The 21,846-nt window shown below is 42.4% G+C and overlaps 1 protein-coding gene across 1 annotated transcript in view; it reads left to right on the top strand.

The window, feature by feature from the left end:
• Positions 1 to 21,846, top strand: part of fam13a (family with sequence similarity 13 member A) — a 95,032-nt gene that overhangs the window by 16,110 nt on the left and 57,076 nt on the right. Inside the window, exons 4-8 of the mRNA XM_079499397.1 lie at positions 2,793 to 2,970; positions 7,311 to 7,443; positions 10,269 to 10,355; positions 12,354 to 12,440; positions 19,122 to 19,378. Coding sequence (XP_079355523.1) covers positions 2,793 to 2,970; positions 7,311 to 7,443; positions 10,269 to 10,355; positions 12,354 to 12,440; positions 19,122 to 19,378 — 742 coding nt within the window. The remainder of the gene's footprint in view (positions 1 to 2,792; positions 2,971 to 7,310; positions 7,444 to 10,268; positions 10,356 to 12,353; positions 12,441 to 19,121; positions 19,379 to 21,846) is intronic.

The raw sequence follows: 21,846 nt of genomic DNA, 5'->3' as shown, positions 1-21,846 counted from the left end.
AATGCGTAAGTACAGTATAGAGCGTAAGCTCACCACAATGCGTAAGTACAGTATAGAGCGTAAGCTCACCACAATGCGTAAGTACAGTATAGAGCGTAAGCTCGCCACAATGCGTAAGTACAGTATAGAGCGTAAGCTCACCACAATGCGTAAGTACAGTATAGAGCGTAAGCTCGCCACAATGCGTAAGTACAGTATAGAGCGTAAGCTCACCACAATGCGTAAGTACAGTATAGAGCGTAAGCTCGCCACAATGCGTAAGTACAGTATAGAGCGTAAGCTCGCCACAATGCGTAAGTACAGTATAGAGCGTAAGCTCGCCACAATGCGTAAGTACAGTATAGAGCGTAAGCTCGCCACAATGCGTAAGTACAGTATAGAGCGTAAGCTCACCACAATGCGTAAGTACAGTATAGAGCGTAAGCTCGCCACAATGCGTAAGTACAGTATAGAGCGTAAGCTCACAACAATCCACTGCTGTTCTCTCGCTATCACATTCTGTAGGTTGGTATGCAGTGGTGGAAAGTAACTACCGGTAAGTATATTTACTCGAGTACTGTTACTGTACTTAAGTAAAATCCTGAGTTACTTTACTTGACTATTTCAAGTCCTATACTTCTACTCCACCACATCTCAGAGGCAAATATTGTAGTTTTTACTCTACTAATTATTTGACAGATTTAGTTACAAGTTACTTTTCAGTTTTAGATTAGATTTCATTATTGTAACTATTAGACTTCATATTGCAACAATTAAAATCTCCTGAAACAGTTATGATTTTCCGTGAAGCCCTATAAGAACAATATGACGGTCACAGTACACAATAAAATACTGAGTGGGGAACCCAAATACCATACAAGAGAATCAGCCTGCTACTCTCCTTTTATATTGCTATAGATCTCTGGGAAGTAGATGCCTATAGCAATACAACCTTGGTGTGATTAAAATAGAAAATTACGTTTATATCTATCAGAATCAGAATCATCATCATTGATCTATGCATTAGCCGTAATAAGAATGGCATGTGAATATCTAACAACAGAGCTGTTCTCAATGCAAAGAGCATGCCATGCGCCAAGGCTACCTGGAAAACCGTACTATTAATAAAGGGATTGCTTCTACTGACGCCAGGTGTCGCCGTTGAGCCCTTTGGAGGTGTCGTGGGCCTATCAACGAAACACCTATGAAGGAGGGTGCCCAGTTGCCCACCTGATGACCTCAGTGAAGCTTTTACCCCTACCCCACTCGATGCCAAGTTCTGATTATCTAAGGGATTGTACTATCTAGTCCTATAAGCTCAACTACTGGATGACATTTTGCTGCCAAGGCAATATTTGCTGCCAAGGCAATATATTGCCTTTAAAGAAGGGATCATTGTTCTGATTAACTACACACTAAAGACGGAGATGTTTTGAAATTTTATAAGCAATAATGTTTTACTTCAGCTGGAATTGACTTCAAAGTTCAAGAAGAATCAAGTATAATCAAGTGGGATTTTTATATCATTTTCTCTGTGAAATGTTGGTGGTGACATGTTGCGCAGATACAGTGCTGACACAACAATACAATGTAACAGGATAATAAACGTAGTAGTAATATTGGATGCAATCTGGGAACCCGTCGGCAAAAACGTGGAAAAAACAGCGCCCTCTGCTGTTTTTTTCCATTTGAACTTGCCTCTAGGGCACCGCCCAATAGAATGTGGATAACAGGATGTTGGCCCGTTACCACAACCCAGCCCTCCTCTTCCGGTGGGGCGCCAATGTTTTAATTCCCACTAACAACAATGTACACACGTTCTGAATGCCCCTGCCGACAGATTCAGTAGAGCAGCTCAGAATGTGTTTACAATCACAATACATTACATCCAATTATATTGGATGTAATGTATTGTGATATTTTTGTGATTGTATTACTCGACGACACTGAAAATTTGTTTGATTACTCAGTGTAATTTCGAGAATAAATAAAACTTGAATTGAATTGAATGAATGAAGGAAAAACATATGATAGAAATAAAGCTACAGGTAAAACAGCAGGTAAACTTACCACTTATGATGTCTAGGACGTCCACGCACGTCCTATCAAATTATTATGTAGTAAAGGAAGATTTCACCTCCCGGTTTTGGGTGGAAATGGAAGGTGGGGGTTTTCAGAGTAAAATCTACCTGCTATCTGCTTGGCACTCTAGTGCCTTTATTCTGTAAAATTCCCCCGGAATCTTAAGTGTTAAGACAGTTATGACATCTTTAGCATCCATGTGAAAAGATTACATACCTACATGTATCTCAAGAGGTTTAGAAAGAAAGAAACATTTGATGCAGCTAGTTTTAACGTTCCACATACATTGTACACATGCAGTCACATACACAGACAGACACTGTCAGGATCAGTAACCAGGTCTCTGACCAGTGAATGATGGCATCAACATGTTTTCAAGATGCGTGTGCTTTGCTTACCACAACTCCTATTCCTGGGTACATGTGGATCAAGTCATCATGCCATTGACAAAATAACTTGACTGCAACACTGACCTTTCATATACTCACTAGTTCAAGGACTGACCACTTCGTCTCCACATTGTGTGTGTGTGTGTGTGTGTGTGTGTGTGTGTGTGTGTGTGTGTGTGTGTGTGTGTGTGTGTGTGTGTGTGTGTGTGTGTGTGTGTGTGTGTGTGTGTGTGTGTGTGTGTGTGTGTGTGTGTGTGTGTGTGTGTGTGTGATATTATTTCTGTAATGGTAGTAGCACTGTGCCCATCTAATCTACTCCCTTGTGTTGGTGTGTTCCTCCAGGGTATGGTGACGACGGTTCCTGGGCGGACATGAGGGAACTGCTGCAGCAGCTTCCAGATGTGCACTACAGCCTCCTGCACTTCCTCTGCCACTTCCTCACCCAGGTGGAGAGCCAGCACAAAGACAACCGCATGACCGCACATAACCTGGCTACTGTCTTTGGACCCAACGTCTTCCAGTCAGTCTGTCTTTTAATTCATTATTATTACTAGTCCTTACCCGTTGTGAGATATCCCCCCCACCCCCCATAAATATAGTTTACCGTTCATTTTAACTTGTATAATATGTTTGTGTTTTTTTTCAGTAATTGTAAGCCGTTGCGTGAGTGGGGAGACACCACACACACACACACGCACGCACGCACGCACGCGCGCGCGCGCGCGCGCGCGCGCACACACACACACACACACACACACACACACACACACACACACACACACACACACACACACACACACACACACACACACACACACACACACACACACACACACACACACACACACACACACACACACACACACACACACACCAAATGATGTACAGTGTGGGTGATGCGATGTAATAGATCACATTACTGATTGGGAGGGAATTGTCCTGTCTCGCTATAGCGCACGTAGGCTACGCTCTCGCAAACATAGCGGATTTATCCCCCAAAAAGCATGTTTTTGCAATAAACGTTTGCAGCGCCCCGTATCGATAGAAATGGAATTGCTTTGGGCTCTCCGTTGATTAAACCACCCTCGACATGTGAATGAAATTTGGGCTGGATTGGACATTCCGTTCGTGATTTGTGTCATTTTGTATGAAACGGGCCATTCCCACTAATTTTGGACCCCGGAAGTTGACAGTAACACAGTAACACCAGAGCTATCCATGACCCTGCTACGGCATTCGCCTGCCAGCTCCTCAAGTCCTCATACTTGGACCTTTCCTCCATCCGGTCTTCCCAGGGAACAGTCAATTCCAGCACGACCACTTGCCTTGCTGTTTCTGACACCAGGACCATGTCTGGCCTGATGTGGTCGCTGCAATGTTCTGCGCAAATTTGAGTTGTGTCCCTAGGTCGACCTTGAGCTGCCAGTCCTGAGCTGTTGCAAGCAGCTCCCCTGCTTGACTCATGCAAGCAGTCCTCCTGCATGACTAACTAAAAGAATGAACAAGAAAGGATTCAACTGTGCAGTGTGGCAGGCATAGGAAGGATAGAGACGAGAGAGAAGGTGGGATTTGATCCCAGGTCCGCTGCAGCACATGTTGGTACATAGTGGTTGTGGTTGTGTGTCACAAGTTACCTTGTGAAGGTTTTTCATGAAGTAATACCACTACAGTAGATTGTGAATTCACGTTACTGTTTCACGAACACTTCAAAGTGTTGTCTTGACAGGCACGTTATAGACCTGTTCAGATGTTTGTGTTATTGCATAACATAGCTAGCACTCCTGAAAAAGGATTTGCTAGGTTAGCAATCCTGACCATGACCTTTCCGGGGTGTTTGTAGCTGGGGAGCTGACAGAGAAAGAGAACTTGTCTGACTCAACTAAAGATAGCCACAAGTAGTCACAACAACTTGGATGCTGTCTCCTCTCACCCCCATAATAACTCATCTACCCAATTCCCTGTATGACAAGACAGGGCTCGCCGAAAGTTCACCTATTTTCACAGAGTGTGAAATCAGGTCTCTATGGTCGATATTTTAGTTACATTATTTATGAGATAATACAAATGTCAGTCTTGTACCACTCATCTTGTACTACCATTCATTTAGACTTTATATCTTAAATTGTTCCTAAAGCCTAACTGCAAATGAGTTTTATACAGGACAGAAGAAAATCATATAGACTAATTAGAAGTGTGATGTTTTAGACAATGTTCACATTGTATACATCTGGATCCACAAATACAAATCTACATAGTTTTGTTATTTGTTATTTCTCTTTGTGTCGTGTATCCACAGTCCACACCTGTGTGCCACTGCCCATCATTACCTTTCTCCACCTTTTATCACCTTTTTATTGTGTGTATGTGTATCATACTTATCACTATAAGCCTATAACCCTCGTGATAGTTTACAATGTCTTATCGTTTTATTCTCCAGTACATTTGCTCATTTGAGGAATTTGACTTGTTTTTCTTTGGCTCTCCACCATACAAACTAAGCAAAAAAGAAGCTTGAGACGTTGAAGTCTAGAGATATAATAATATGAATATGAATACAAATTAGGCATAAGCCCACTGTGAGGAGGACCTTTCTAAATACTCTGATAGGTAAGCATGGCTGCCAGAGTATTTTTCACTTGCGTGACGCACTCTGTCAGTAGTATTTACATTTCTCTATTGTCTGTTTCTCTCTGTATGTCTGTCTGCATTTCCCTCCCTCTTTTTGACACACTCTCTCCCGCTCTCTATCTTTCCTTTCTCCATTGTAAAATAGCAGGCCAACAGGTGGCGCTGCAGTTCACTTAGTAAGGCTGGAAGCATTGTTGCTCAGCAATTTACAGGCTTTTCAAACATTACCACTGCAATCCCTTGTAAATGTCCCTTTAGCCTGAAATCTTATTAGACTAAATTGTTAGAATTTTTACTAGAGAAATTGTACAGCAGTGACCCGTGCTACCCCCACATATGGTTATATTCCTACATGGTATCTCAGCTGGCCAGTACAAACTTGTCAACTTCCATTTTCGTCCACTGAGTTACTCCTTTCAGAACCGGGGTCAAGTGCCTTGCTTTTGTGTCCATGTGTGTCTGATGTGTGTGGTTGTCTGTGGTTAGGAGTGCACTGTAAATGTGTACCGTGGTTGTGAAGATGTTTGGTGTATTGTTCTTTGAAATTGTCTTGTATATATTTATTTGATATCACGATGCTGTAGCAGTTTTTGGGTGAGGCGAAATCTTCCAACCAATGGAAGCATTCAAACTGGCGGGGCGACTGTGGCTCAAGAGGTAGAGCAGGTCGTCCAATGATCCATGGGTCGGCGGTTCGAATCCCGGCTCCTCCTGGCTACATGTCGAAGTGTCCTTGGGCAAGACACTGAACCCCAAATTGCTCCCGATATGCTGGTTGGTACCTTGCATGGCTTCCGCCGCAATCGGTGTATGAATGTGTGTGTGAATGGGTGAATGTAATGCACAATCTATGTAAAGCGCCTTGGATAAAGGCGCTATATAAATGCACCATTTACCATTTACCATTGCAGAAGATTGAGATATATAATTCTTCAAAATTTTCACAGAAAGAAAACCTAAACAAAAACTCATGAACCATAAATTACAGTCCAGATTACTGGTCATACATATTGGTCATTATTCATATAGGCCTCCTACAGTCCTCACCATGTGTGTGGTCAGTGGGCCATGGGTCATGTTCCTGTCATATTTGTACGCTTTGCTGCTTATGCACTTAGACTGGCATCTCCAGTAATATACCTCGGTCTTTGTGCCAGGGCAGCTGGGCTTTGCTGGGCAGTAGTAAGACAAGGCCATAGATGACCACAATGTACAGTATGTTCTCTTTAGTGTGTGTGTGTGTGTGTGTGTGTGTGTGTGTGTGTGTGTGTGTGTGTGTGTGTGTGTGTGTGTGTGTGTGTGTGTGTGTGTGTGTGTGTGTGTGTGTGTGTGTGTGTGTGTGTGTGTGTGTGTGTGTGTGTGTGTGTGTGTGTGTGTGTGTGTGAAGCTGTGGTGTATCTGAAAAAACTGCGCTAGATGGCATTGTCCCTGCTTTGACAAACTGTCTTGCTTGTGGAAATGTCCCACTTGTTTGGTGAGAGTCAACATCTTCAGCCAGAGGGAAATGGGGATCATCATGAATGCTTAATCTAACTGCTTAACAAAAACAATGGGTAGCACTTTATAATAACTATTCACTAATAAGCATTTGTAAAGCATTATTCATACATTACTAAGCAGTATTAAGTACAGTTATAAATGTTTCAACTATACACTATTTAGCATTAGTAAAATACTTAATCGTGAATGAATCATTAATATAGCATTATTCATATGTTACTAAGCATTAGTAAACAGTTATAAGTGTTTATTGCCGATAACGATATTGATAACTTATTCCTTAATGTGCTTAATGATTGTATTCTCATAATTTGTAAATGATAGATTCACCATTAAATAAGTATTGTATACATTTACAAAGCAGCTATTTAGGAGTTAATGGTTCATAAGATAATTTAGAAAGTTTTAAGTATACAAACTATTTGAATGTATATTTATGTTTGTTTTCGTACAGAAAAAGAATGGGTGTATTTAAGGGATTCATATTTTATATGCATCAAGTAGGAGTTTCAATCTGGCATTCTTAGTGCAGACTGTTCATGCTGCATTCATTTGAGATGGTGCATTGACCTTTTCATAAAATGATGTCCATATAAAAGACTAAAGGTAAATAGTAGTAAATAGTAAAAAGTAAAAAGTCTGATTTATTGTACAATATGAAGCGATGTTCAATTATTTATTATTTTAACTTTAATACATATATTTTCTGTTTTTTCTATATCCTGTTATCAGTGTGCCTCCAGGTTTTGAAGCAATGAGGGACCAGAACATCTGTAACAAGATTATGACCAAATTTATTCAGAACTACAGCAGTATCTTTGAGAACCACTCGGACAAAGAGCTGACAACTCTCATCATTGTTAAGGTATGTGCATTGGACAATTACCAATATTGGTCAATCATTTTGGTTTGTCTCTAAATACCTGTACACCACAAAAGGTGTATAGTGTTTTTCCTATTAAATAATTCGTTTTTTTGTGTGGTCATGTTTTAATACTGAACAAAGTCATGCCTGTACTTCCGTTCTGAAGAATGTTGTCACAAAACCATCTCAACCAGGCTGGGCTGCCTAGTACCCAGAACTGTGTATGTCGTGGGTTGCAGCCATCAGAACCCAAGGGCTGCTGGGGAGAGATGAGCACAATGTCAGCGATACAGGGCGATAGTCGTTCAGGCCAGCTGGGGAGGCGTTCGACGTTATATGGGGATAATGGTGGCGCTCTTGAAGCAAGTGGGGACCACAGACTGGGCAGGAGAGCGATTGAATATGGTCATGGACACTGGCGCCAGGAGATCAGCACTGCTATCGATGACCCACCCGGAGATCCCTTCTGGTCCGGGCTGGGATGAAACGTGTCTTGAGGACATGTGATACAGCATTTCTGATGACGGGGATCTGCACGACTGTAACGAGATGACCAGGGGGAAATTTGGAGAGAGGCGGGCGGGCCCTTCAGAGCCGGACCTGGTCTCGTCTGCCTTCAGCTCGCGCCGTCTTTTTTACAACCTCAGACGCGGGGGTCGGGGCAAGTGTCTGGTTACCCTGGAGGACACCATGCTTGCCAGAAAAGTTTCAGGATTGGCCCTTTTGAAACTAAAAGCCTCAAATCATGAACGCAGCGTGCAATTTACGTGAAATCTTTCACAGACTTTCCTACTAGGCTGAGGAATATATCCCACCCTTTTCACATTGGCCTGTTATAGCACCACCAACAGGTGGATTTTTGGAAAACACATTTTTGAAACAAAATGCCTCAAATCATCCAATTACCATTGTGTGTGTGTGTGTGTGCGTGTGCGTGTGCGTGTGCGCGTGCGCGTGTGCGTGTGTGCGCGCGCGCAGGGCTGCGCATGTGCATGCATGCGTGGTGTGCATGCATGCGTGTTCTGTGTCATGGATTTCTGGGATGGCACAGATACCTGAGACCTCTGCTGACCTATGGGAAACTATTCAATCAAAGTTGCTGTCTTCTTCAGATCATGTTACACATAAATAAACCTGCACATGTACAGTACAGTATACACACATACGTACATACATGTGCATGGTCAAATGCATGGGACTTCTATCTCTGCGCTTCACACACATAAATGATGTATAGTGGTGGACAATAGTTCTTAAAGCAAGTTCTCCAGTACTTTAACTCAAGTGCAAATTAAGATGTTTGACCAGGAGTATCCATACCGGTGTTCAGTACATTGCACACAACCACCACCACAACACCTTCTACCACGCTTCGAGAAAAAGCATGTGCACACTAAACTCACTTGTGAAGGCCTCCATCTTGCAGGGAGTGCCTGTCGGCACATACTAGTGTATGATCATTTACTGTAATAAAACAAAATGTTTCGGACTCACTGGGGAGGAGGTCAGGCATGTCCTGTATGAACGTGTTTGTTTGACCGCAGGTGTAGGGGAGTATATATATTTTTTGTCATCAAAGGTTTTTAATGATTTTACAATAAAGCATACAAAATACACATGACTTACACAAAAGAAAGAGACAAGAAAAACAAACAAAAACAAACAAAACTAGCAGTCAAAAAAGAAAAACCCCAATGGACAACACCCCTCCACATTCTGTTGCGGACAATAGTGATTATATCCGTAATGTATTACCAATTACAAATTGTTAATGCAACCATCCTTTAATATACAAATAAAAGTAGTCCCATATTTCATGGAACTTCCCTTTGACATTGTTCCTCCTGGCAATTGAGTATTCGAAGGATGCAGTTTCCGTCATAAGTTGGGTCCAGTATATTGTATATTGATAGTGGAGGTCATCTGTTCTAAAACGTGTTGTTGTAAGGGTCCACAAGTACATGTTGTTAAACGTAGGCTAGTAAACATTAGTAATGAATATGATGGTTCACGTCGCCAGGGTTATTGTGTTGAACAGAATGTTCAGGTTTTGGTATGCAGCATTGGCCTGGATATTTCATGGGTGATCTGATCTCTCTCCCTCTGGCCACTGCCCTCCGTCCATACTCTCTCCCTCTCCCTCTTCGTCTTCGTGATCGATCAGCTTGTTGAGGTTCAGTACCCAGCATGCTCTCTCTCTCTCTCTCTCTCTCTCTCTCTCTCTCTCTCTCTCTCTCTCTCTCGCAATTCAATTCAAAGGGCTTTATTGTACTGAAGTGGAAATGTAGCTAAGTTTCCACTTCATTTTGTGCGCAGTGGGTGCATCGTCTGTCTTCTCTGGGGAGACGGGTCTGCCTATCACATCCTTTCTCTGCCCCCCCCCCCCCCCCCCCCCCCCCCTCTCTCGCAAATAGTCGTAACTCCTTGCAACAAAATAGTTTTATGGTCAACCGCACCACTCCTTGCAACTGCCATTGGTTGGAAGTAGTTTTGAAAAAGCTGCATTTCCTTCACATTGATATTTGTGTTGGTATCAATGGTTGAGTAATACAGTATTTACAGTGCTGAGGCATACAGTATTTCATATCATGTGATTTGAGCATGGCTAGAAAGAAACTGACTACTGCTGAACTTACTTTAAATAATATCTTTAAACTGAAGCTCCAATTGCAGGAGCGGCAACAAGGTAACAGAGAGGACCCTGGCCTAGTGGCCTATATAGCAGGGCTTGATGCTCCCTAGGGCTGCAACATGTGAGATTATAATACAATCCATGGACTGCCTGTGTGAATGGCATAATTGTCCTATACTATCTCTATTCACAGGAAGCAAACGTGACAGAAATGGACACAAAGAACTCATCAGGCGGCACACCTTCAATGACACCGACACCAGTTCCCAGGAAGAAGAAGGTGTGTGTGAGTTTGATCACGCATGTATCCGTGCATGTATACACACACACACACACACACACACACACACACACACACACACACACACACACACACACACACACACACACACACACACAGTCACACACACACACAGTCACACACAGTCACAGTCACACACACACACACAGTCACACACACACACACACAGTCACACACACACACACACACACACACACACACACACACACAGTCACACACACACAGTCACACACACACACACAGTCACACACACGCACGCACACACACATGGATCATGTGAGTTTGTATCTCATGTAGCCATGTGTGTATTTGGACAGATGCCCTTGACTCTGTGATAAGGTCCTGTCAGATGGGCAGCGGGTGACGCCTGGATCAACGACAGGTCTGCTCCAGGTCTGCTTATGACGGGACCGCGCCCACGTAAATATGTTTGCGTTGTCGCCGCTCAACCTCTCCGTGCGTACAAAAAAAAACGCAGCCCTCTCATTGAAAATGAATTACTAGGCGCGTCAGTCGCTGCCCGTGTGAAAGGACCTTTACTCTGAATGCATACGTTCCCAAACACCTGCTTTAGAACCCTCTGATTATGCCCAGGTTTGTATGTGCCTGGTGTGAAATGCACACACATTCCCTTATGAACAGTATAGACCTGCATGAACCATACAAATTCCATTACATAGTCCATTTAACACCAACCATGTGACCTGTGTTACTGTTGACGTGATTAACATACGTGGGTATGTTTTGGGGACAAAATGCTGTTTTTGTACACTGTGTGACTGTGTGTGTGTGTGTGTGTGTGTGTGTGTGTGTGTGTGTGTGTGTGTGTGTGTGTGTGTGTGTGTGTGTGTGTGTGTGTGTGTGTGTGTGTGTGTGTGTGTGTGTGTGTGTGTGTGTGTGTGTGTAAGATATTATTGCTTTCAGCTGACCTCAGCATATGCTATTTCATGTCCTTCTGCCATGTGATGTGAACAGAAAATTCTTCTTTATGGACTTGCAAATTACATTGAGCTGATAGGTTATCTTAGGCTTGATAATCACATGGTTTCCAATACTGTAAAAAAAGTATATATATATATATGAGTGGCTATTGTGTCTAGATTACGTTATCTTTAGACCCAGATGTCGCCTGAATTTATGCCAACAACTTTGGACAAAACATTAGGTATATTGTACATATGCATAATATGCTGTCATGCAATAAATGTTATATACTGTACAGCAATAAAATAAACAAATCAGTCACACTTTGGTGTAATTGACATGCTGGTGTAAAGTATGAGCTTAGACTGTGTGAAGTTAGTTCAATTCAGTTCAGGTCAAATAAATTCAGTTCAATCCAGTTCTTAGATGTAGAATTGTAGGTGGTTTCAGTCAAAATGACAAACAGGCATTGCACACAAGTTACAACATTCGGGGGCACGCTGGCACAGTTGGTACTGCTGGTAGTGCAGCTAGAAGGTCCTGGGTTCGATTTGATTCCCGCTGGTGATGCTGGGGACGTGTTCATCAGTTCCCATACCCGAGGTGGGGTTGGCGAAAGGGCTTTTCTGTGTGGAGCTTTTCTCCCCGTGTCCCCTAGGGTAGGTACCCTCACAAAAAACATGCAGTAAACCTGGTCTCTAAACTGACTCCCCCTGGCCAGCCGGGGCGGGGCGCCTGATGGAGGGGAAAGGAACTGGTTTGAATAACGTGTTCCTACCACGTGCTACATCCAACCGGGGAAACCCCCCCTGTCGGGTGAAAAGAAGCGGCTTGGGCTCCTCAGTCCTCATGCAATGAAGGAAGTTCGTTGCTCTCCCCAGGTTGGCAGAGGGAGTGTAGAGACCAGGATTACATTAGATAATTGACACTGGGTGAAAATGGGTTACAAAGATCGTGGGATAAAAAAAAACTTAAAAAAGAAAAAAATGAAAAAGTTTCAACATTCACATGATGAAGCACTGGTGTTTCTGTAATTACTATTATTATTCTCAGGTGAAATGCAGTATCCCACCAGACGCCAATGACCTTTTGACTGACGCCTCCATCAAAACCCCAACAGCCACGCCAAGGAAAAAGAAGGTACAGCATACGCATGTTTCTGTTTTATACGTACAATTCAGTACCTCAACTTCAATTAAATAAAATGTACTAGACAGACAGACAGACAGACAGACAGACACACACACAGAGCCCTTAAAGGGACATTTGCAGGTACGATGTATATATATTCTTTCTTAGTTTTAAGTGTTTTTTAAGGGTACAAAAACCCTGCCTACGGTACTTAACTTAACTGTACATCTCGAATGGTGTGATGTCATGTAGACATGACAGTCTGATGGCACCATACAGCGCCCTCGAGTTTCTCAGTCACATGACTTAATTTGATAAAGAGTGCTTGGCAGGAGGAAACATCCACAACACAGTAATTATAGTGACCATAGTCTCTCTCTATGCTCTGATGGGTTATTGGTAAACAAGAACACTGTTAGTGTTATGTGTAGAAACGGATTATGACGTTGGATCATTTGTTTGTGTTGTAACAACTCAGGTTGAACACTGGGGGTGTTTTATGTTAGCGTTGCCATCCAAAACTGTCAGGCCAGGTAAACTGGTCTATTTTTTACACAGTTTTTACACAGTTCCTATGTTATGTTTATAGTAAAGATTGAGTGGTGATGGCGATATGAATTAATTAAAACCTTTTAAATCAGGATTTCTGACAGCATTCGCTGAATTTAACAGTCATTTATTTATTTTATTTATGTATCACTCTGTCTTTACTAAGGACATACATTTTGTGTTTGGAAATAGAAAATAGATCTTTTCATTATTATGTGCAACTACCAATATTTTCAAGCAAATTTAGAGAAAAACAAGCCCAAAATCGCTTATAATAAGCAGACTTGGCAAAGAAACACTGCTGAACTAACTGACAATGGGATTAAGATCAGTGGAGTGGAAAAATAAGGCCTTGTTGATGGAGGATGTTTTGTAGTCTTCTGGAAGTCAATGACATTTTCCGTTGCTTATTTTTATCTCTCTGCCAGGCCGAAGGTCAGGGACGGAGATGATGATTTCCGTAGATCCTTCAATCGAACATTATTTTGTCATTTTGTACATTTTGTGCACGTTTTGCTGCTACTCCTACACATTTTGTCCACAACTCATAAATCGCTACTCATTGTCTCTATTATTCATGTGATAAACATGTATCATTGCTTATCTGTATCGATTGAAAATGTGTGGTGACGCACATTTTCATGTGCTGACGCACCTAGCTGGTGCGTCAGCTAGGTTAGGAGGTAACAGGGGGTGCATGGCCAAAAATGTTTGGGAACCGCTGAATTAATCAATCAATCAATTGCAACCCAAAAGAGAGATTTGATGTCTCCCTGGGGGCTCGGGACCCAAACAACTGAAAATAGCCATCTACAAGCTGAGTAGAAGTGAGCTATTTTCACTATAGTAGAGGAGCATAGGGAGAGAGAATGGTGATTTCGCCAAATTCTTTGCACTCCTTGGGCTAAAAACGGCCATAGCCGTCATCACAAATGTGATGAGGTGAGCACATTTTTGTGGCTATAGCTGAATTTAGCCCAAGGAGTGTTTTTCGTGCAAAACTAATGCTGATGCACAAATCGGCAAACATTTGTGAAACATCCTCACTGTTCAGCAGAATACTACTTCTTATAACAGACAAATTTCACTTTCCGAAACATACTTCATGTGCAACGTTTCGTACCTCTTCACAACAGCCGGCCACTGTTATCAACATTAGTTCGCTCCTTTGGCACTCGTAAAACACTCCACTCCCACTCCCTGTTGATAATCTAGATGGCTGCTTCATTGCTATTCATTGTTATTAATCACAGCTGTGAATATTAACCTTTATGACTCCACAATTCACACAGCTGACAAATAAAAGCCATCCTTGCTGATTACGCAGCGTATGGATTGCCAGCAAAACTCCTCCCTGCTGGCTGTATTTCAGACTGTATCTCAGCGATATGGTTGCCTGGCCTCAGTGGCCTGATATTGTTAATAACCTGTCAGTGGTTGGGAGCGATGTGGGCTGGACACCTAAAATGACAGATGGTATATCAGTATGATGTTGGCACATTAGCAACACTTAGTTCTGCACACATGCACCGTGAGAATAATGTAAACAAAGTAAGTAGGAGCCTATCTCCTGTTTCTGTAGTGTGAGGCAGCTTGATGTACCAGTACACTCCCTGGACATGACGCTAGTATGTTGCAGGGACTTACTCCCAATCCAACCCTTGATGCTGAGTGTCAAGCAGGGAGGCATTTGGGTCCTGTCATTGTCTTGACACAGTCTCTAGTCTTTGGTATGACCCGGCCGGGGATCGAACCCCGACCTCCCAGTCTCAGGGCGGACACTCAAACCACCAATAATGTGAAGCTCATTATGTCCTACACTATGACGAAAAAAGTATGAATTATTAGTGTATTAGCATAATCATCTTTAATGCATTGTATTGCTCTGTAAGGCTGTAAATTAACCTTGTCTGTCTTAAGTCAGGTCTAGTGGCAGGAAAAAGGACATGCGTGTTTGCTGTACGGCCCAGAGCAATCAGTTGGAGGGCCTGGCACGTGAATATGCTGTCTCTCTCGGTTGTGAAACCTGTCAATAAAATGTGTGTAATCTTGCCAGAATGGAAACCTGCCCTACTTTTTTCAAATCTTCAGCTTTAGTCTGCTTCAGGCAATCTTATTATTTATTTAACAAAATCACACTGAAGTGAGGGATGCCATTTTTTTGTTGCTTTTGTACGGTTACATTGTATTTCCTTTTTCCATTCTGGCTTGTTTTTTGTATGAAACAAAACTATTACAATATGTATTTATATCAACCAGATGACGTCTTACGTTGTCATTTACTACCCTAAACCAGTAAGACGCCTGAGGGAGAGAAGCGACCTCACCACACTAAAGGGCGAGGTCGCGTGCACGCATCTGCCTCTTTGACGGCAGATTGCGGGGCGAGCGCTGGCGCTTTGGCATGGGGGGTCAGATCAACATGGAATGAATTCTGTACTGGCCATATAAGGAGCATGTCTTGAGTGTACAGGGTTTGATAAGGTCAGATCAACATATGGAATGTCAGAACAGGTCATCTCCATACAGTATATGGAGATGTAAGGGTGGTAGCCGGGACATTCTCTTGAGTGTACAGGGTTTGATGAGGGCCCAGGTAGGGCCGGGCCTTAATTTTTGGTCCTGTTGAGAACTCAATTTGGGGCAGTTTGAAATTTGAATTGACAGGTATAAGTCAAAAGGGAGACATTGAAGAGGAAGGATAGATGGGGAAGGATCAACATATGGAATGTCAGAACAGGTTCTGAAATATATCCATATATGTCAGAACAGGTTCTGAAATATATCCATATATGGAGATCTAAGGGTTTGAGGTTTGAAGTCAGATGTAGAGTTGCTGGCCAATAGTGATGACATCAGGGATCTCCATATATGGGCTTAACTGCGACAGCAGGTCGCATTTACTATGACCTCAGGGTCTCCACATCTCCATCCCTGATGATGTCTCGATGCCTGGGCACCATATATGGTGCCCGACACACTAACTGACGGGAATTGCTCGATTCCATAGTTAACTGCAACCTTTGGTCGCAACAAATATTGAAGTCCAAAGTCCTTAGATTTGTCTGGAAACCGGTTATTTTTAATTAGGCTCTAAACAAACGTCCATAAAAGTCCATAGACTTGCGTGCCACATGATGTAATTTTGGAAAGCCATGCATTGGAAGGGCTAGCGCCCCTCAAAAAGTGACATACACATACACTGCCTTGAACGTAAATGTCCTGTATTGGGGCTTGTTCACCAGGTAAGCAACACTGGTGTCTCACATTCTGAAGGGATTTCCAAACAAAACAAAAATGCACTCAAGAGAGTGCAGACCTCCACCAAGGCCTACGAATGTCCCCAATTTGATAATTTTGTCTGCTCGTGGCACTAGATAAAAGGCTGTGGGTTCATCAAAAGGTCCCTTCCTCTTGGGAGCAGGGTTGTGCACAGCACATTTTGTGTCTGTACATCTAAGGGGTCAAGATAATTCTCATTTGAAATTTTGGCTTGATGGTGGTGCTAAATAAGTTTCTTCTTCTTGGGAGCATGAAAATGCACAGTCATTGTAACTGTAAGGGCAACTAGCCATTACTTTTGAGGTGTGTTCAGTCTCTGGCAGGTAGATAAACAGACAGAAATAGAACACAACATCACAGAGGTAATAATGAACTGCAGTAAGCCTGAAGATGCAGCTAGCATGGTCTTGTCTAGCCAGGTTCAATGCCAGGTACAGCGGTGTAGCCTATTTACCTAGGGGGGAAACGCATAATAACTGGGTCACTAGTTGAACTACTTTCAACCTGGTGTCCCTATTGTAGGGCATGTACAGTATGGGAGAATTTCTTTTTCTTTTTTTTCTTTTGCTGTGTTGAGATACTTCAATATTATGATATTATGAGCTAATCCTTTTTAGCCCCTCCTACTTTTCTAAACACTGCAACTGTTTAAATTCAGCTCAGGGCTTATATATATATATATATATATATATATACACACACACACACACACATATACACACACACACACACACACACACACACACACACATATATACACGCCTTGTATGGGTGAAACAGGACATGGATGCACACATTTTTCACAAACTTGTTGCACACAACAATTAATTTATACAAGAAAATGAAGCTGTGTTTTATCCAATTATAATTTAAAGGGACATTTCACCACTGGAAGAAACTGCAGTCACTCAATATTATAATACGGCCCGGTGAAGAATTGTATGCGGCCTGCGGCTTCATCCCTGAATTGTATTATGAACTGCTCGCCCAACAGTATGGGACATTTTTACATTGAAGTTTTTTATTCACCTGGACATTTCTCAGAGTATAATTTGTCAGGATTCCTTGTTGTCTCATTCTGAAGGGGTCAAAGAAAGGCTATTTTATTTCATTTTTTTACCTTGCACGTCTGGTTATATTTGGTAATGTAGTTGGCCCTTGGGTGTTTTAATATTTACTAATATGTCCCCTTTGAAAAAAGTTTGGACACCCCTGCTATAGACTGTTCTATTTTCTGGTGGGTTGGCAGTTTTATCCAATCAGCATAGGCTACCCATTTATTAATTTCAATTTCATAGTGTTCCAGATCAAATTATGTCTTCTCATTTTTTGTCATCTTCTAAAATTTCACTTGTTTATCCTGTGTCCTGAGATTGTATAAAATTGGTATCCTGACCTGAAAATGTATATTTTCTGTTTACTAAAGAGCTGGAGTGACAGGGACACCCCTGTTACTGAACAAATGTTCCAGTGAATCTAGTCCATCAGCAATGATTACTATCTGAATATATGGCTATTTAGCACTTATTTGAACAAAGATCACACCCGTGTGAAGTGAGGGGCGCACTTATCATCACACATCATCATACATCATCTCATTCTGGCCAATCACAATTTGCATCCTCACTTTTCCGTCTCCACTTTTCTACTTTTATCTTCAATATGTACTTTTGCTTAGCCAATCAAATATTCGCTATGGGGTGATCAGCCAATCACAAGCCAATGTTTGTGTTTACATAAACCTGGAAATCTGGGCATAGGAGGGGCTAGCGCCCCTCAAAAAGCACTTACTGCAGCTTTAGGAGACACATGTGGGACTGGGACATGTGGCGCCTGACAGTGGATTGTTGTAAAAGGTTTCATCCTATGGCATGCTGTGGGGGACATATTTAGCTCAATCTAATGAGCTAAATGGGAAAAATCCATACTAGAGCTAAATAGAACTTTCCACCATCACCCCTATTAACTTGGTCAACTCCTGGCTAGATGAATGATTTTACGCAAAACAATTGCAGAGACTCCAAATAGAAATGTTCCACTGATCATTGTAAAACAAAAATCACACTTGTGTGAAGTGAGGGCCATAGACTTGGCCGTCATAAGTGCTCTAATCCAACATTAAAAATCCCATAGACTTGGCTGCCATATGACGTAATATTCAAATGACACGCATTGGATGGGCTAGCGCCACTCAAAATAACAAGAGCCTCTTAACCAGCTAAATCCTAAATACTTCCTACAGTAGTCTGCACTTGGCCCTTTCCTTTGCCGATCTGCCAGTTCACAACACGTCACAAAATTATGCATCGTGAGCTTGTACCGAAGATCTGCTATTTCACAGAATGTTCGCCTAATTATGAAATGCCCAGAAAAGGCTAATTCAGTGTTTAAGCTACAGACTGCTATAAAGCAAAGCTTTCATTCAAAATCGGCTGTTATCAATTCTTCAAACCCATTTTAGAGCCCGTCTGCTGCCGGGTAGAGATAGAATGAGCAGACAGCTCATGTCATTTATATGTCTGTGTCAGCAAGGTAAGACAAACATGATTGTAACCCTTCAGTTTTACAGACTGGGAGCTCATTTGCTTCCATGCTTTTATTGGTCTTTTATTACCCCACACTCTGCCTCACCACAACACATCCTCTAATGCATGCAGTTCATAGCGACCCGAGCAAAGGTTCATAGTTATGATAGCACTAATGATGAGCTGTAGGTTGTACATATGTACCTTGGATGGATATGCTAAACTGGATGTGCTAAACTGAAATACTATCTGGTACGTATCGCTGACCTCATAACTTCTCAGATTTCTCCTGTCACGAGACTCACCTGTTGTTCACCTCCATGTCGTTCCACAGGTGAGGAAGGGGGATACTGAGAATGCATTACAGCCCATAGTACCCCATCCCAGACCTTCTATTGGCCTGCCCCATGTGAGGCCCCTGCCTGTACCGTTGTCTCTCACCCTGACCCCAGAAATGGGGAGCCTCAGCCAAACAGAGATGATGGAGACGACTGCCTCACACCCAGGTCACCACCGAGGCAGCCCGGACAATGGAACTACCCGGACCCCCTCTGACATCACCCCCTCCGGGAGTCTAGAGGCCCTTAATAGGTCAGTACTCAGTTTATGATCAAAATACTAGAGTAGAATGAGATTCATCATCGTGCCTTATTTAATGTCTGAGCTCAGTCTTTACATTGCTTCCTGTCTTCATGGACAGTTCAAAATCAAGGTCCCAATGACAAATCAGCTGAGAACCACTTCTCTACATACTGTAGCAATTTATTTTCAGCAAGAAACCAGCGAGAAAGAAACTAAACTACACAATGCATTCATTGCATAGTTATCAACTCCAGGCCAGAAGTCTCTGTCCCCTGTCCGTTTATCTGTCTGCTCATCTCGGACACACCGCTGGACAGATCGGCGTGAAACTTTGCACGCGTTTATTTACTCTTCCAGCTTTGTGGGAGGGACCCATTTTGCAGAAAATTACACAAATCATGACACAGCATCCGATACCCAAAGTTTGAATCACACATTGAGGGGCTTGTTGAAAAGGCCTGTGAACAGTTTCAGTTATTATTTCAGTGTTTTAAACAAAACCCTCATAAAACAGGCTAACACCGGTACCAGCACGCAGCACCTATGTGGAATCCTAGGTAAGGCTAAGTATGGTAAATAGGTTATGACCACTGTTTGCGTAGATCCCTCTAGGGGCGTGGGTGAGGAATCCAGAGCATCCGGCTGCCATCTCAGATCTGAGGTGCTAAAACTGTGTTGCAATGAGCTGCTGTCATGTCAAAAAGCGTATTCTAAGTGCCTGAAACCAGAGCCATTCAGTGTCAAGTGTCCCAAGCCCTGGGAATAGCAAGGCTACAGCTGTGTCTCTGTTGTGGGGGAGGATGCAGCTTGGATGAGCAATGGCCCTAGCTAGCATGCTAACACACCTGGACCTGATTGAATCAGAATAATGGACCTTAATCTCTTAATGGACCTTAATAATGTCTTTATTGGTCAGGTATTGAATGTGACTTAGAAGAAAAGAAAAATATCAGATAACAGAAGGAAGTATAATATACAATAAAATGGTAGGTAAATATAAAAACAGTCTACTCTATACTAAACAGTGACTAAATTTGACTGAGGGACTGCCATTGGATTTTTTTGAATTTTCGTTTTTTCATGTCATATGAAAGCAGGGAATCATAGCTTCAAATTGACATAGTGGTTGTTCAGTTTGGCCCACCAGTTTTGGAGATATGGCTTATAGAGTAATGTCTTGCAGAAAACAGCGAGTTGAGAAAACAGGCTTGAAAGGTTTACTTCTGTGGTCTCTAACATTACACCTAGCTACATGTTTAAGCATTTATTTCATATTTACATGTCGATTTCAGCTCTGACACTTATTTCAGACATGCTCTAGTATGTGAAGAGTCTGCCTGTGCTATAAACTCATTTAAAAAAAATAAAAGGTTTTCTCCTCTGGTGAAAAGCTGGAATTTGCGCGATGGTAGTCTCTCAGTCAAATCTGGTCACCACCAATGTCAGCACCAGATACAGTGTAATATAACACAGTAGTTCACTCAACAGACAATCAGACATGTAGATGAGATTTAGCTTTGTGCCACCTGCTGTGAGCTTGTAGATCTGCTTTTTTCAGCGAGTGACACCATCACACAACGAGTGTAAATTAAGCATCATTTTGCCGCCAGACTGCCAGACAAACAGGATGGATTACAGTACCCTGCCACACACATTGCTGTGCAAAGGTTTCTACTGTGGGCTACTGAGTAACTGGAGTCTGGAGGTGGAACTGTGTATGATCAACATTGCTAATTGAATTGCCTGTATCATTTCAACAGCATCAGGCACAGTATTCTGTAATACTGTATCACTATCAAATCTTTTTTTCCCTTTCAACTTCTGCATTACCAAAGACAACCTCATTTGATATTTCAAAACGGATTTATTTCATGTGCAAGGCTGATGTGATCACTACCTGAACATAACTCTTTTAATAGTTTGGGTGTTCTCTGCATGTCTCTATTAAGTGCCAACAACTTTCCACACTACTAGAGGGTGGCTGTAAGTGTGTGTGTGTGTGTGTGTGTGTGTGTGTGTGTGTGTGGGTGTGGGTGCGTGCGTGGGTGCGTGCGTGTGTGCGCGCGCGCGCGCTCGCGCATTGGGGGGAAGAGATTGGGGCCACACCCTAAAAGATCAACTCATCAGGTCGTATTGGGTGACTGATCCAGTGTCAGTATGACAGGGGACCTCCAGCAATGTGCGTACTCAGTCTGGCTTTACTGGCATACACTCTGGCTCTCTCCTTGTGCGAGCAATGCAACGACACAAGCTGACTATTGCATGGCAGCTACAGTGGAGCACATGACTCTGAGTAGTGACCCATTTTTATGGAGGTTATTACCGGTAGTCACACATTTAAAGCGCTTGACTTATCAAGGACACTGCAAAACATTTGTGATTCTTGATCAAATTATCTATTAAAATATGACTTACTACTTTTATAACAACTTACTTATTATTTACTTATTACTTTTATAACTTAAAGTAAGCACCGT

The sequence above is a fragment of the Electrona antarctica genome, assembly GCF_951216825.1.
Source record: "Electrona antarctica genome assembly, chromosome: 4".
Taxonomy (NCBI): Eukaryota; Metazoa; Chordata; class Actinopteri; order Myctophiformes; family Myctophidae; genus Electrona; species Electrona antarctica.
This window is presented reverse-complemented; position numbering and strand designations above follow the sequence as displayed.